Below are 16,474 nucleotides of genomic sequence, written 5' to 3'. Positions count from 1 at the left end.
TGGCTCTTCTCAGATCACGCTGCCATCAAACCAAATATTCCATAACATACAAAGCAGTTAGGTAATGTTCATAAATAGGCCATTCTTTAAAATACACCTAATAAGCTTCAGAGACAATTTTTTTTTTTAATTTCCAAGCATCTGTAGATTTCTATAACACACTTTTACATTAACCTGAATAATAATATTGGCTGCATAAATATTCATATGTCAAATTTGAATAAAGACAGACAAAAACTAGCACTTGGCTGCTTGTCATTACCATCACATCTCAACTTCTCAAATAAGTTCCAACGAGACCTGCAGCTTTTCTGCTGGCACTTGTGTCTGTTGCAACAAGGCATTTTTTTTAATGAGCAAAGTGTAAGAGTTTCAGTTTGTTCAGTTTAGTCATCTCAGTTTCTTTAAAAGTTCAAAAAAGATGTTTATTTTAAAAAGCGGTTTCTGGTAACCAAACAAATCAGATGATATATTAAATTCCATTACCACTGCAAACTGATGTAAGCATTTTTTAAAGAGACAGGTGGTAATACTAGCTAGACACATTCTCTCCATTGTGTTCACGCGCTTGAATTCAGTGCAGGTGAACCGGAAATATGAAACAATGAATAAACAATGGTGAGAATTCATCAAGCTAGCCAACAAACCCGCTGAACAATTGGACTAACATTTAATTGCCAAGTACAAATATGATGGGAATTTTTTCTTGGTGTTGGTGTTTGTATAATTACTAATAAAATATGCTGACATAAATACTAAAAATATAAAATATTTTATTATAGCCCAATGTGAATAAAAGCTGGAAATGTTTAATCTATGACGTTTTGTCAAGTGACCCCCAAAAAATTTAATTAATGTGGTAGCCCATAAATTTGTTAAGTCCAAAATAGTTTTGTATTATTTAAGGAATTAATTATTGTTTATTGTTATTATTATCATTATTATTTACTACATAACAACCACCTGTGGTCTAGAGATAAACAATAAAATCAATTCCCAATCGATAAAATCCATGTCTTGCTCTGCATTTTTCCTCACTGAAAATCCTTTTTTTTTTTTTACAAAGCATGTCACCTTGTGGAATTTCATATTAACTTCAACATTACAGTTAGAAAGCAAATAATTTTCTGTTCTACTTCAAAGAAAACAGTGTTTGTCATAATCAATAGTGGGATCTAAAAAAATTCAATTCCTATTCCACAACAGAAATTCCTATTCCTGCTTCATCTGCCGCAGCATTTTATTCTTGAGCTCCCATGAAATGCTATTTTCTTGATTTGTTTTTACACATGGTGCAGTGCTTTGCATAAAAGCTAAATGCAAATGGTATGAGACCAGATAAACAGAATGTTACGAGCTGAGAATCTGTTCGCTTCACTTCGCTCCTCTACACAATGTAACTACACAATTGAAAGAGGGACTAAGTGATTCTGTTGTTCTTTCTCTTTGGCTTTCAGCAGAAAATCCACTACAGCGCTAAAGAGCTGCTGTGCTGAAGCATGCTGCATTTTCATCAAGTTAAGGATGACAGGGAGATCAGGCAGGCCATCCTCCAGGCTGTTTGTACCAGGTGGTAGAGCCACAGCTGGTATGTACCTCTTCCACATAAATCATTCATTCTGGAAAACACTTGTTTGCTACAGCGAGAGAGGCAGTGTAAAGTCTGCGATGATGAAGTTTAGAACAACCTTGTGGTCAGTACTGTATCGTAAGATACAGATTTACCACTTAAAAGTGTACTACAGTCATCCTGCCTTTGGAAAATGAATGTACTGAAAGGAACAGTTCATCCAAAAATAAAAATTTGCTGAAAATTGACTCACCCTCAGGTCAGTCAAGATGTAGATGAGTTTGTTTCTTCATCAGAACAGGTTTGGAGAAATGTAACATTACATCACGTGCTCACCAATGGATCCTCTGCAGTGAATGGGTGCCGTCAGAATGAGATTCCAAACAGCTGATAAAAACATCACAATAATCCACAAGTAATCCACATGACTTCTGTCTATCAATAAGTGTTTTGTGAAGTGAAGAGCTGGGTCTTTGTAAGAAAACAAATCCATAATTAGGATATTTTTGTTCATTTGAAACTGCTGCTTCTGGCTAAAATACAAGTCTTCTGGCCATAATATTGCTTTCTCCAGTGAAAAAGTCAGTTCATCTGAATCAGGAGAGAAATATGCTCAGATCAAGCACCGTTTATAAGCGAAAGCAGTCCAAAACTGTTCTAAACAAATATGTCTGTAGACAACAGGAATTGAACTTTTTCCACTGGAGAAGCGTTATTATAGATTATGGACTGGTATTTTGGCCAGATTTGTATCTTACAAACATGCAGCTTTTGACTTCACAATACATTCATTGATGGACTGGAGTGGTGTGGATTACTTGTGGATTATTGTGATGTTTTATCAGCTGTTTTAACATTCTGACGGCACCCATTCACTGCAGAGGATCCATTGGTGAACAATTGACATAATGCTAAATTTCTCCTCCTTTCATTTGAAGGTAAGTACATTATCAGCCATTTATTTTTCATTTTTTGGGTGAACTATTTAAGTAATATTCTGAGTTCAATAAAAGTTAAGCTCAATCGAAAGCATTGTGGCATAATGTTGAATCTCACAAAAAAAGACTCATCCTTTGCTTTGTATTTTTTTAAAAACCAAAGAGCAAAAATCGAGGTCACATCGAGGCACTTACAATGTAAGTCAATGGGGCCAATTGATTTAAAAGCAGAAATGTGAAGTTTATTATTTTACATGCACTTTTTTGTTTGTTTGTTTGTTATTCAGATGCAGGCAGTGCGTTGCATGAGACAAAAAAGTAATATAGCCAAAACAACCGCATAGCCGCTCTTTAGTGTAGATGCATGTTGATTTTATCAGACGATGCCGCGATTATAAATGAGAGTGACTCCTGGTTAACATTAAAAGGGGTCGTGTTTAGTCACTATTTAGTGTGGTATTTTTTGACAATATTCACTCATCATGACAGTAAAATAGGGCATTCCAAGTCAATATACTGCAGCATTTCCTCTCTCAATAAGTAAAAAAAAAAACCGTCATGTACCGTGAAACCGGTATAATTTAGAAAAATGCTGTGATATAAATGTTTGGTCATACCGCCCAGCACTATTATTTTATAAAAGCATTTACATTCATTCTTCTGTTAAAATGTAAGTAGTTCTTGCCCTTTTAAAGTCGTTTTTGGGTTTTAGGCATTCTGTTGTCATTATTCCTTTTTAAGTAAAGATCAGAATTATTTTTGAGAAAATCAACAGATGCTGTCAGTTGAGATTAAATTGTACTGAACCCACAATATTACATTAAAAATCATTGTCAAACTACAACGATCACAGTATCTCAGATAAACCTTAACAATCTCTTCCACGCAATAAAAACAAATCATGTGTTGTAACTAAAAAAATGCTCCCTACACGCACTCTCCAATCCATTCCTGAAGCCCACAGCCATTGCCAAACAGCACAACGTGTCTGAGGCTGCAGCCCGGAAATGTTTGCTCAAGTAATCATCTGTAGCTGCCTCTCAGCTCAGTGATGTTTGTTTGCGCCCTTTTGCGGTTTGAGCGCTACACTGGCTGTCTGCAACCCATATCAACATACATCCAGTTAGTAACTACGACAAAATCATCTCGCAAACAATGAAGTGTGTCTTTTATAACAAAGCACAAAAGGAGGCCATTAATAAAATTATAAATTAGACTTTTTTGAGCAATGCAAAATTTGTATTGCTTGGATATTCAGCGAAGCAGACAAATTATGCTGGGCATGCTGTTGTAGAAAATAAACCAGAAAGAGAACAGCAAATTGCTTGTGTTTTCAGTTCTGCAACAAATTAGTGCTTTCCGAAGAAGCTGAAAACGAAACTGGAATAAAGCTTGCACAACAGTGAGAAACTACAAACGCTTTATTGTTGCATACTGTTTGGCAGATGCACTTCGGGGAAAGTGGGTTAGGCTGTTCTAATTGTAATATGTAGAATCCACCATGCACTTTTTGAATAAATATTATAAAGATCACTCAATATATTCACAATCAACCAAATTTTAAAGTAACTGAAATGCATTAAATCATACACTCTTAAAAATAAAGGTTCCAAAATGGGATTTTAACAGCGACGCCATAGAAGAAGCATTTTAGGTTCCCCAAAACACCTTTCTGTTAAACTTTTTTTTCTTGATGCAAAGAATATTTAAACAATCTAAAGAACCCTTTTCCACTATAAAGAACCTTTTGTGCAATGGAAAGGTTCCATGGAGATTAAAAGCTCTTGCCTAGATGAAGAACTTTTCATTGTTAAGAGTTTATCAAATAAACGAATGCATAAATGATGATGGAAAAAACAGAAATGTGTGCTAAGTAGTGCTCAAAGATCTAAACTACCTGTACAGATAGAAGCAATCAGCCACTTTTCATAATTAATGTTCAGCCAGTGCCAAGTTCATTAAACAAGAGTCTCCAAAGAGCGAAGAAGAGGAGTTCGCAATCATTAATGGTCTTTGTGAATCTGCCAGATCGCAAATTGGAGGTCACACCTGCATAAAAGTGTCATTAACAATAAGGCAAGGTGCAATCAACCTGATTCGAACAGGACAGGACAAATGTACAATTGGTATTCAGGTCATGATGATGAAACTATAGATTTTTTCTGTTTAGCACCTGAGTGGAAGATACTCTCCACAACGGACTGCTATTTCCCTCACCCCAGATCATGTCTGTTCACAGTGCAGACAAAAATTTACCATGGTAACCAAGGTGTCTACCAAAAAGTTACTATAGCTACCGTCACAACAACAAAACATAGCCCACTACTGTATAGTATGTCTACATACTTGCCGCAAACATTTGTAATTTTGTATGTCGTTTATTTTTGTGATGACAGTGCCTGCTAATATAACATTACTACAGTATTTTGATGAAAGCTATGGTTATTAAACAGAAAATGCTGCACAAAATGACAATGCTTCTCAAAGCTTCTTATACTGCTTTAAGTATATGCCATATAGATTTGTTTTATTTTTTTAGTGCAGTAATTGCAATACATTTGGCAGGTAACTGTGGTTACCATGATAAGTCATTGTGAAGGTGGTAATTTAGTTGCATTTACAATGAAAGGTTTTTCTATATAAATGCAACAATTTGTGCCTCTGCATCAGCAATAAAATGACATTAGTTACATAATATCATTTTTTTTCTCAGCTATATATCATTTTCTCATAGGAAAATAATTCACGAAAGGGATATAAGATAGCATATAGTGTTTAATGGTGTGAACATATTATTTAAGTCTATGAGCTCTTTGGCCTGTCTCAGGTCTTGTAGCCTATTATTGGAGCAGTTTTTGTTTATTTTAAAGGGGTCATATGATGCTGCTAAAAAGAACATTATTTGGTGTATTTGGTGTAATGAAATGTGTTTATGCGGTTTAAGGTTCAAAAAACACATTATTTTCCACATACTGTACATTATTGTTTCTCCTCTATGCCCCGCCTTTCTGAAACGCTCGATTTTTACAAAGCTCATCGGTCTGAAAAGCGAGGTGTGCAGTGATTGGCCAGCTATCCAGTGCATTGTGATTGGCCGAATACCTCAAGCGTGTGACGGAAATGTTACGCCCCTCACCATACTGTGATGCCGTGCCGTGGTGTTGTGACGTAGACATGTGGGGGCGTGTTAGAACGATCTGTTTTAGGTAGGTGTGGTTGACTCTTAACTTTTATAAAGAATATCTCTTTGGATTTGAGACTTTAGTCTTTGCAACTTTACAGATCTTCTTTATGCACCAAGAGCTTGTAACACTCCAAAGAGAAAGGAAAAATTGAAATCGCATCATATGACCCCTTTAATTGTTAGTTGCATTTATTTATTTGATTTTTGCACTGTTGACTGCATCAACCTCAAAATGTAACCCTGTTAACCAAGTTACTGTGAGAAAAAAAATCAAATATGGTTTCTATTACTTTGTTTACTATTTAAGCTATTTATTATATGTTCCAAAATTATCTAGCCAAGCTGTAAAACAGATTCATTTAGGCTACACATGCAAATTTGTCCCCTATTTATTTTATAAATCCCAATTCATTCTAATGTTAATGCTTATTTAAGCACCCTTATTTAATCAACATTTGTTAACAAATAGGCTTATGGTCCATTGTGTACTCTTTTTGTGGAAAGTGGCAAAAACAGCTCATTTTTGGCACACGATTTGTGCTGCCTTTATGGTCTGCAGCTTATTCCTCATAGTTTTACAGAGTAAACGTCCTTTCTAACGTAACATTTGTACGCACAGTAATTAAACAGACATTCGTCTTACCTTGTATGTGCTGATTAACCACATTCTCCAGCCGATCCAGTCGCTCTATAATCCGCAGAGTTTCTCCTTTCCTGTCGCCCTCCAACTTTTTGGCTGGGACAGGCATCGGCACTTTGATGTACACATTAGCAATGTAATTAGTCACCCATCCGACGTACAAAAGACACACTATGTTGGTCATGCCGCTTAGTATTACACATGTAGACACCAAAGTTTTGGTTCTCCTGGTGCAAGCCATTCCGACATCCCTCCATATAGAGTCCGAGACACAGCGGACAAGTGCGCCTGTCCTCAACTCTGTATGTACTCCGATGGAGAATAACGCGCCTGACGCACACACTACAGTCCGCGCTTCATTCTGTTCAGCTCTGACAGATTCCAGCGACTTGAAATGGGCAACTATCGTCTTGTTCCAACACGAAGCGCCGCGTCCTCCATCTGCAGCGGTATAGGAACGGAGAGCGAAGGTGCGCGAGTATGTGTGTGGTTTGATCCTGAGCCTGTTGACCAATGAGATGAGCTCTAATCTATGGGACCAATTGCACAATGATCCAGTAACAGTAAGGAGGTGCTTTATAACGGCAGACTCCCGCTGTTTCATAAAAAAACGTGAAAAAAAAATTCATAAAAGCAAGCAAAATAAAGGAGTAGGCTACATTGCATTTAAAGCTCTAATACAAGTAGTAGGCTACGCAGAGGAGATTGAGGAGTGCTGTAGCAAAGCATGCGTTTACACCATCAATTTAACCACTTACAAGTGAACAGTACCTTATCAATACCCTCCTGATTTCAGAAGTTGTAAGGCCGTTTGCAAATTATATAATAACCTTCATAATAACTTTAAATAAATTGTATAGGTATTTTTCAGGGAGTCATTTGGTAATAAATTAATTCAAGGATTTAACAGAATACAGGGGGAAAAAACACAGAATAAATTGCAATTTTGTAATCGATTTGAATTATTTGCAAATATTTTTCATTTGAAATATGCGCACACATTCACTATGCATTCGCCTAATGTGTCGACAAAGCAAAATGGCAAAATGTTTCTTTTCTCATCACATTGGGTTATGAATTAGGCTACATGAATCTCGTAAATGATTCAGCCTATATTATCGTTTCAAAATAGCGAAATTTGACAAAAAGTACAGAAGTTTGCGTCATGTTGGTCGTTTAACATTGTAAAACAGTGGTCAAATATTAGCTGTTTTGCTACTTACATCTTACCTTGCACTCTTTCACCATTAAATGGATAGTTTACCCAAAAATGAACCTGTATGAATTTCTCTCAGCTGTTGAATGTTGGTAAACTGTTGACAGTAGCCACTGACATCCATAGTATGGGGGGGGGGGTCAATTTTATTTGATTGGCTCTTTTAATAATTTGTAAGTGTAAAATGAAAGAAATTAGGTTTACATGCATTTACATGCATTTACATACAACAGGACTTTCATAAGTGCTGATATTTAACTGTATGCATCAGTCCACTTCCTCTCGGCCCATAGTTCCACAAAATCATAATGACATGGCAGATAGTTTTTTCTTCATTCCATGATATATACAGTATATACAATGCCAATCTTTATGCATACCCCGAATCCCAAACACTTGACACATCAATACAAACATCACCAACAAGAACAAGATCACCTAAGTATTTCTTACGCAAATCCTCATATAAAGAGCAATCATACAAAAATGCTTCTCATCTTCTATCACAGAAATATTTCATGGTAACTTACAATAACTACAGATTCTCTCTGCCACTGGTGTATTACTCCCTCTGCCTGTTTCTATAGCAAGATGATGACTTGAACATCTAAAAGGAACAATGATCGTACCAGTTGCATGTTATACAGACGCAATGTAGCTCTCTTGTACTAACAAAGATTTGTATTGTGAATATATATTTAACTTATTATTTTCCAAAACTGATGTATACCATGCCTCATGTGCTTTGTCTTTTTAAATCATTGGTTAAGAATAGCTGTAAATGTTCTTATGTCACCTACACTCTTAAAAATAAAGGTGCTTCACGATGCCATAGAAGAACCTTTTTGTCTAAATGGTTCCATAAAGAACCTTTAACATCTGAAGAACCTTACTGTTTCACAAAAGGTTCTTTGTGGCGAAAGAAGGTTTTTCAGATTACAAAAACGCAAGAAAGAGATGGTTCTTTAAAGAAACTTTGACTGAATGGTTCTTTGTAGAACCAAAATGGTTCTTCTATGGCATCGCTTGTAGAACCTTTTGAAGCACCTTTATTTTTAAGAGTGTACACTGGGAGGCTCACTCCCAAACACTAGAAAAACCATAAAACTACAGCAAAACTCTAATACAAGTAACCCATGTTTTTCGACGTACTTCATCTAACTGAAAAAGCATATTATAACATTTTCTTGGATAATGATGATTAGACATTGTATCCAATACATGATACATCTTTTCATATAAGAAGTGGACAATACAAATCTACCCAAATCACCCAAGACAGCTACATTGCTCACACTTGTACTGATACCAAGGAGTTTTTTTTTATAAATACATGCTTGAACATTTTGGTTCAAAACCCCATATCTCACATCCATAATAAAGTATAGGTGTAACCATGCGATCAAACAAATACAAAGATTGATTGCAGCTAATTTTATGTTTACAAACAAACCTTAGCAAGGAAAGCATTAATGTCTTGCCTTTGCTTTGTGTAAACCACATACCCATATATTTGTAACAAATAACCACTTCAACCTGTTCACCAGCAAAATACCATTTTTCATCCTTATTTAGAGTGCCCCCTCTTCTAAAAAACATAATTTTAGTTTTACTCAAATTCACTCTCACACCATAAAGATTACTAAATGTTTCCAGCTGTTCAATCTGTATCTGTAACCCACCAATTGTATCTGCTATATTAGCCATATCATCAGCATACAACATATGAACAGTCCGCTTGTCCATGTTTGTGTATTACAGACAGACAAGGCCCGTTCACACCAAAGCAAATGTTTGGTGTGAAAATTTAGTGTAGTAAGCATTTTCATTTGAATAAATGCCTGCAAAAGCCATCTTTATGCAAATTGCATGCAAAGATCAAAACGAATTTCAATGCCAAATATTCGTGATGGTGTCAACAGGCCTTCAGTCTGCACATTATTGGTGGGGATTTTTCAGTGACAAGTGCAAGTTACATCATTACTCCAGTAGGTGGCGACACATGTATCACGACTGAGTCACTGAATTATTCACTCTATAAATCAAATACTGATTTATTCAGGAATGAAACAAGGCTGCTCGGGGATGGCATTATATTTGTTTTGAGCAAATTAAATTAGATTATAAATTCCAAACTTTGATTAAACTATACATTTTGTTGTAATTCCAAACAATTACACTCCAACAAAGTTGAAAATGTCCATGTTTTAGGTTGTTACAAAAGCCGTCTTCATTCTTTACATTAATGTACACAGTTTAAGAATAAGTTGTAAATGTATTGTATACTTTGTTGTAGCTGATAAGTATAGGAATAATTATATCAACATTTGAGATACACATCATAAAACAAAACTTTTACTGTTACTTATCTAAGCACTGTACAACAGAGGGACCTTGTTTTTGTGACAAACAGGATTCTGGCTCTTAGGAAGTGGGGTGGAGGAAATCAATATTTGTACAAGCCAGGCTCAAGTATACAATGCACACTTATAAGCAACAGTATATGTAATTGTATGCATATGTAAACCAACATCAGTAGCTTCTCCGTTAGAATATGACCATATTTATGAATAGAAATTTAGATGTGAGAATGACATTTTCCACATGCTTCTAATCTTGTTTTAGTGGGATTACAGCGTAATAATGTTTATGTGTGTGGCCAAAGCAAATAAGTATTTTTATGAATAGTTAAGCTTCTTTGGCTAATCTTCCAGAGCATAGCTGCTATCAGCAAAAGCACTAACATGTAAGAGTAGGAGGAATAAAGACCCATTGTAAGCTTGTATTTTATATCCACCCCATGGGTATAGTCTGAGGAAACTCATAAAGAAACGATATTGATTTTATCTCATTAAATAAAGCCCATACACACATGAGCATATAATGTTTGATTCTACTGGGACAATAATAGTGGTGCTTTAAATAGCTTCAAAAGATGAGATACCAACAAAAATCATAGACAATGCTATAACATTTAACGACATGGAAAAAAACACTGGTTACAATAACTAGTACAGCTAATGTGTTGCAACTACTTATAATCTGATGTAAAGAAAAAAGCAAAAATCTAAATATATATAAGCCCATAGTTATAGGCTTATAGTTTCTGACAACAAATCAATCCAAAATATTCCAGACATTTCATCAAGCAGTGCAATTTACTTTAATTTATTAATTAATGAAAGTTGCATTCAAGATGGCTGCACTCAACGTTTAGACAAAATCATTGGTTTAATACGTTTATTCAGTGCAACTGCATCACATGTCCTTGAAAGAGAGAGTGAACTGAAAAATTCCGTTATTTATAAAATATATATATATGCTAATTTTAGTGTTAAATTCACAGAAAACAGAACTCGTTTCCCAACCTACTGTGAGACATATCAACAAGTGTTTTTGTGTCTGTGTGTGTGTTTAAAAAATAATTAATTAATTAAAAAAGTTATATTTTTGTATAGGGGTAACTTGAGCCCTAAATAGCAACATGAAGAAATGTGTCTCTCTCAGAACAAAAGGTACAAAAGTTGTCACTGGGACAGTACCTTTTCAAAAGGTACAAATATATACAATTTAGGAACTAACATGTACCGTTAAGTTACTAATAATCACCCTTTAAGAGTAAATAAGGTACAAATGTGTACCTTTTGAAAAGGTGCTGCTCCAGTGATAACTTCTGTACTTTATTTTTCTGAGAGTGTATGGAGAACTGATTTACATATCTCTATATATATGCCATAAATTTCTAGGTACACGGTAGAAACCTGCAAATCCACTTTTGTGGTGCTTCCTAAGCTGCACAGTACTACACAGAAATGCATTGCTTATACGATCAATGTTATAATCAGCAGTCAACAGATGGAGCCTTTCACAGAGGACCTGCTGCGGCCCAGGATCTCTTCTCTGTAAATCAATCAGTAAAATGTTATTTCCCCAGAAAAATCAAAAATAGACACTGAAACAGCTATGCAAAAAATGTGACTTTCTGTGGCTAAAACTGCCGAAAGCTTTAAAAATGATGAAGCATCTTTAATCGTGCTCACTTAAAATGCACAGCGGGACACTTGGTCTTAAAAACCAAACAGTCTACTTAAAATATCTTGATAAATGTATTGTGTACTTTTAAATTGGAATACATAGTGTATTTTCTGCACTGAACTGATCCTCAATACTATTTTTTTTAGTCTATTTATGTATGTATGTACAACAAAACAGGGTTTTTTTTTTTATCTAAAATATTACTATTTAATAAATAAATAAATAAATAAACTGAAGAAAATGTAACTACTGTTTACAAAAGATTTTTACGTGTGGTTACTAGGGTGTTCAAGTGGTTGCTACGCTGTTAAAAGTTAGAATATGCAGTTATTAAATTATATTATGTTTCTGAAGGTGTGCCTTTGAAATTGGCAATGTTTTGCAGCAAAAGGCATCAAGGACATTTAGATTTTCCATTTCATGACTCCTTTAAAGAAGTTTTTATATCTGATGTGACCCTTATGAACTGCTTTCCTCTGTGTAACTCAAAGTGGTCAGGTTGATTTAGTCATATAAATAACACATGTGACCTGAATAAAATCAGTTAGGTATTACCACATATACATTTTAGGTTACCTGAGAAAACGCTCAGTGTAGGTGTTTGGAAATGCACAGTGTAGGTGCATTCAGTGGGTGTCAGGTGACTGCAGATATAGCAAGTCAACAGAGTCCACCTCCAAGTCTATGTGATATTCAGGTCTCAGGTTCCTCCTTCAGTGTGAGCCTACAGGATTTTTTGCCTGTTTTATCATCAGCCAGGTGAAAATCGTGAGCCTGATCACCTATAAAAGTGCTCGACAATCCACATGGTATCTGCAGAACAAACTGTGCAGTACAAGGAATGCACAGAAGTTCAATGCTTGAGGTTGGAGGATTCTTTTCAACTCAATGAGAAATATCAATACTGAGGCAAAATACAGCAAAAGTCATTTTATAACCCTTCTAAATAAGAAGTAAACTTTTGCACACTTTTAAAAATAGTACTTTTTATGCAAATAGAATGCTTTATAAGAATATACTAAATGTAATGTTTTGAAAGCTTTAGTTGAATAATTAGCCACTTGTGTATTTAATTTCATAATTACTTGTATTTTATACAATAACACACTGTTAAAATGGTAACACTTTATTTTAAAGTGTCCTTGTTACACATTGTTACTTGCTATTATAGCAACACTTATTTATGCATAATTGCATGCAAGTAACCCTAAGCCAAACCCCAATCCTAACCCTAACCATAAAGTAAGTACATGTAGTTAATTACTACTACCCAGTACTTAAATGTATAATTGCACTGTAACAAGTGCACCTTAAAATAAATTGTAACTGTTAAAATTATAACCAAGTACTGTACATGTGCTTCAGTATACAAGTCAACACATCAAAATAAGTGTACTTCTTAAAAAAAACGTAAAACGTTTACTTTTTAATTTGACGTTATTACAAAGTGCTCTTTAAAGTGTACTTAAGTGTGTTAAACAGTCATGAAAGTGCAACTCTTTATATACAGTTAATTTCATTAGTACTATGTTATCTGCAAGTTTGTGAGTATGGAAGCATATAGGTAGCAAAATTCAATTTAAAATGCAATATGCAAAATGGCAATGCAATATTCAAAATGGCAATGTATTTGTCAGGGTCTGTTAGGAAACAACGAGGCTGGATTCAGGTGCGGGTTCAAAAGGGACTTTAATGAGCACAGTTCGTGAGGTTGTGGAAACCCCAACCACACCGATGGGTGGAGGGCAGTGGCTGGACCAAGCCGCAACAGCGGCAGAGGAGACGGAGCCGGAGGGGCAGCCCGTTAATCCGAGCGAGAGGCTGAGAAGCCCAACAATGAGACCGCGGAGTCCCAGGTTAGGCGGATGCCGGAGGTAGCCCACGGTTCCTGAACGCACAGAGAGGTGCGGGACACAAAACAGACTGCTACGAGCACTGGAGCCTGGACGAGACAAGACAGAACTGGTGAGCGATAATACTAGGACAGTCAGAGCACGGGAAAGAATCACAACGAACTGACAACATCCAGAGAAACACGAGGAGCTATAAGGGGGAGCTAATGAGATGACCAGACCCAGGTGTGAAACACGGAGGGCGGGGACAACGATCATGCTGACATGCTCACGTGGCGAGCTGTCAAAACAACTCACGCACAACACACAAACACAGAGACAGGTGATCAGACGCGAGACCCGACAGTATTTCTGCATTTAAATTTACATTGAATTTCGCTACCTATATGCTTCCATATTGTGAGTGTGTATGTATTTGTATATGTATATGTGTGTATATACTTTCAAGATTTGAAGTACACTACAAATGCACATTTAATACAATTAAGCGCACTTCATTTTCACAAGGGAAAGCCACAGAGAGCAACGTCTTCATAAAAGCTCTTTATCGCTTTGACTATGGCAGAAACGTTGCAGGCTGATTCAGAGTGACACTGATCTCCCCCTTCTTTGTGTTGCAGCTGATACGTGACACTCTGCAGCAGTATAATGCGTGTTGGTGTTTCCCCCACCGACGCAGAACATGCATCAGGCCTTGTCTACAGCCTTGAAGTGGGTGGCGCAAAAGACTGATGCCAGTAAATGTGCTGTGATGTACAGAAGACTCCTGAAATATATGTTCTAATGTAAGAAGCCCTAAAGGGGGCCGTAGACGCACCAGTGCGTCACTATTTATAATCTTTATCTCTGCTTCCACTTACATGACTGGTAAATCAACATGTCAGTTCTGTGCTCTTTCTTGTGTATGAAAAAATCATGTGCAGAATACAAAATATTTGTTTAGGTTTTGTTCAGCTACAGTATTTACAGTTAGGAATATACATCTGACATTTCGTTATGAGCCAAAAACATTCAATATTTATATGAGGCTAAGTTTGTAACATGATCTTGTGTACCTTTCTCAGACAGGTTGTGATAAGAGTTCAGTATACTGTTACTGAAGATCATGCCCTTGGCTGCTTTCTGTATTATTCATTCCCTTCAAAAAAAAGTGTGTTGCATTTTAAATCATATTCAAATAGCCGAATAGGATTAAACTCATGTCTGTCGCAGCTTGAGGAGTCATGCTGCAAGTGTAGATGATATGCGGTTTCGTCATTTTATTCACCCTCATATCATTCCAAACTTGAATGATTCTTCGTTTTGCGCAACATGAAGAAAGATTTGTCCATATACCGTATTAACAGTCAGTGGGAATTTCAAACTCCAAAAAGGACACAGAGTTAGCATAAAGAATAACTCCAGTGGTCATCTTAAGCAATATAATCACTTTTTATAATGGACAGGGCAAAAACATTGATTATCTCATGTATACTCAGGCCCAAATCAAATATGGCGTGACACAAGAACCAGTGAGATTTGACGTTCTTAAAGGGATAGTTCACCCAAAAATGAAAATTATGTCATTAATTACTCACCCTCATTTCGTTCCAAACTCGCAAGACCTTCGTTTATCTTTGGAACAAAAATTAAGATATTTTTTTATGAAATCCGAGAACTTTCTGACCCTGCGCAGACAGCAACACAACTGAAACGTTTAAGGCCCAGAAAGGTAGTAAGGACATCGATAAAATAGTCCATGTGACATCAGTGGTTCAACTGTAATAACCGTACTGTTGGGTGAAATATCCCTTTAACATGTTGTTATTTAGCAGCAGATTTCCAGCTAACAAAAATATTCTATGAAAGTTTAGCAAATGTTCCTATTAACTTTAATAAAGTTACACTTTATTTTAAGGTGTCCTTGTTACAGTGCAAATATACATTTAAGTACTAAGTAATATTAATTAACTACATGTACTTACTATATGGTTAGGGTTAGGATTAGGGTTTGGTTTGGGGCTACTTATATGTAATTATGCATAATTTGTTGTTTTTATAATAGTAAGTACATGTGTAATGTACTAGTAAGGACACCTTAAATTAAAGTATTTCCAAATATTTTTATTATTATTATTATTATTATCATCATCATCATTTGGTTAGAGAAAATATTAAGGGAACATTTAATTGTATTATTTTATCATACATTATGGGAACCTTTGAATGTTCTTTGAATGACAAAAAAAGGCTCCATGATTGATGTATAAATAACATTTTGAGAACATTGTTAAAGATAACTTCAACCTAAATGTTCTAATAATGCTACTGAAAGAATGTTTCTTTATAACTTTAAGAGAACCTTGCCAGGACATTTACCAAAGTTCTGAGAACGTTCCCTTTTAGCTGTTAGTCACATCTCTGAGCAACATGCAGCAATATGACTTTCTTGATTGAATCAGTGTTTTTGAAAGAATTGGTTAAGTGAACGATTCAATGATTTGCTCATAAAGAGCAGAAAGAGTCAGTGACAATTGCTAAAATCTTCATCAAACACACACACACACACACACACACACACACAGAGATTCACAAATTGGAGTTCTGAAACTCACATTAGTGACATTTGGAGGAAAATTTGTGGATAAAAAAAATGGCTGTCTATTGTCAGTAGTGTAGTGATGTATAAGGACAGCTCACACAGGAGTCATGTTCATGCCAAGCAGGTTTTCAGTTTTTCTGTTGCTCAACTTTGTAAATTCACTTGACAAACTTAAATCTGATGCAGAATGTGTGTGGAAATTGTGTGTTGAAATTTTTCACCATCACATGAATTTCCCGATCATATGGATTAGTATTGACATGACTGGAATTCGGCCTTGAAAACTCACTGAATAATAGTGAAAGTGACGTGAAAAGTGTGAAAACATGTGGCCAAGTATGGTGACCCATACTCGGAATCAGTGCTCTGCATTTATCCCATCCAAAGTGCACACACACAGCAGTGAACACACACACAACGTGAACACACACCCGGACCAATGGGCAGCCATTTTTGC

At 35.8% G+C, this 16,474-nt stretch overlaps 1 protein-coding gene across 1 annotated transcript in view; it reads right to left on the bottom strand.

The window, feature by feature from the left end:
• Window positions 1-6,840, bottom strand: part of LOC107584699 (polypeptide N-acetylgalactosaminyltransferase 18-like) — a 132,303-nt gene extending 125,463 nt beyond the window's left edge. The window contains exon 1 of the mRNA XM_016271403.1: window positions 6,336-6,840. Within this exon, the coding sequence (XP_016126889.1) occupies window positions 6,336-6,573 (238 nt within the window). The 5' untranslated portion in view covers window positions 6,574-6,840. The remainder of the gene's footprint in view (window positions 1-6,335) is intronic.
• Between the last annotated feature and the right edge of the window lie 9,634 nt (window positions 6,841-16,474).

This window comes from Sinocyclocheilus grahami, unplaced genomic scaffold, assembly GCF_001515645.1.
Source record: "Sinocyclocheilus grahami isolate Dianchi unplaced genomic scaffold, SAMN03320097.WGS_v1.1 scaffold62.1, whole genome shotgun sequence".
Lineage (NCBI taxonomy): Eukaryota > Metazoa > Chordata > Actinopteri > Cypriniformes > Cyprinidae > Sinocyclocheilus > Sinocyclocheilus grahami.
This window is presented reverse-complemented; position numbering and strand designations above follow the sequence as displayed.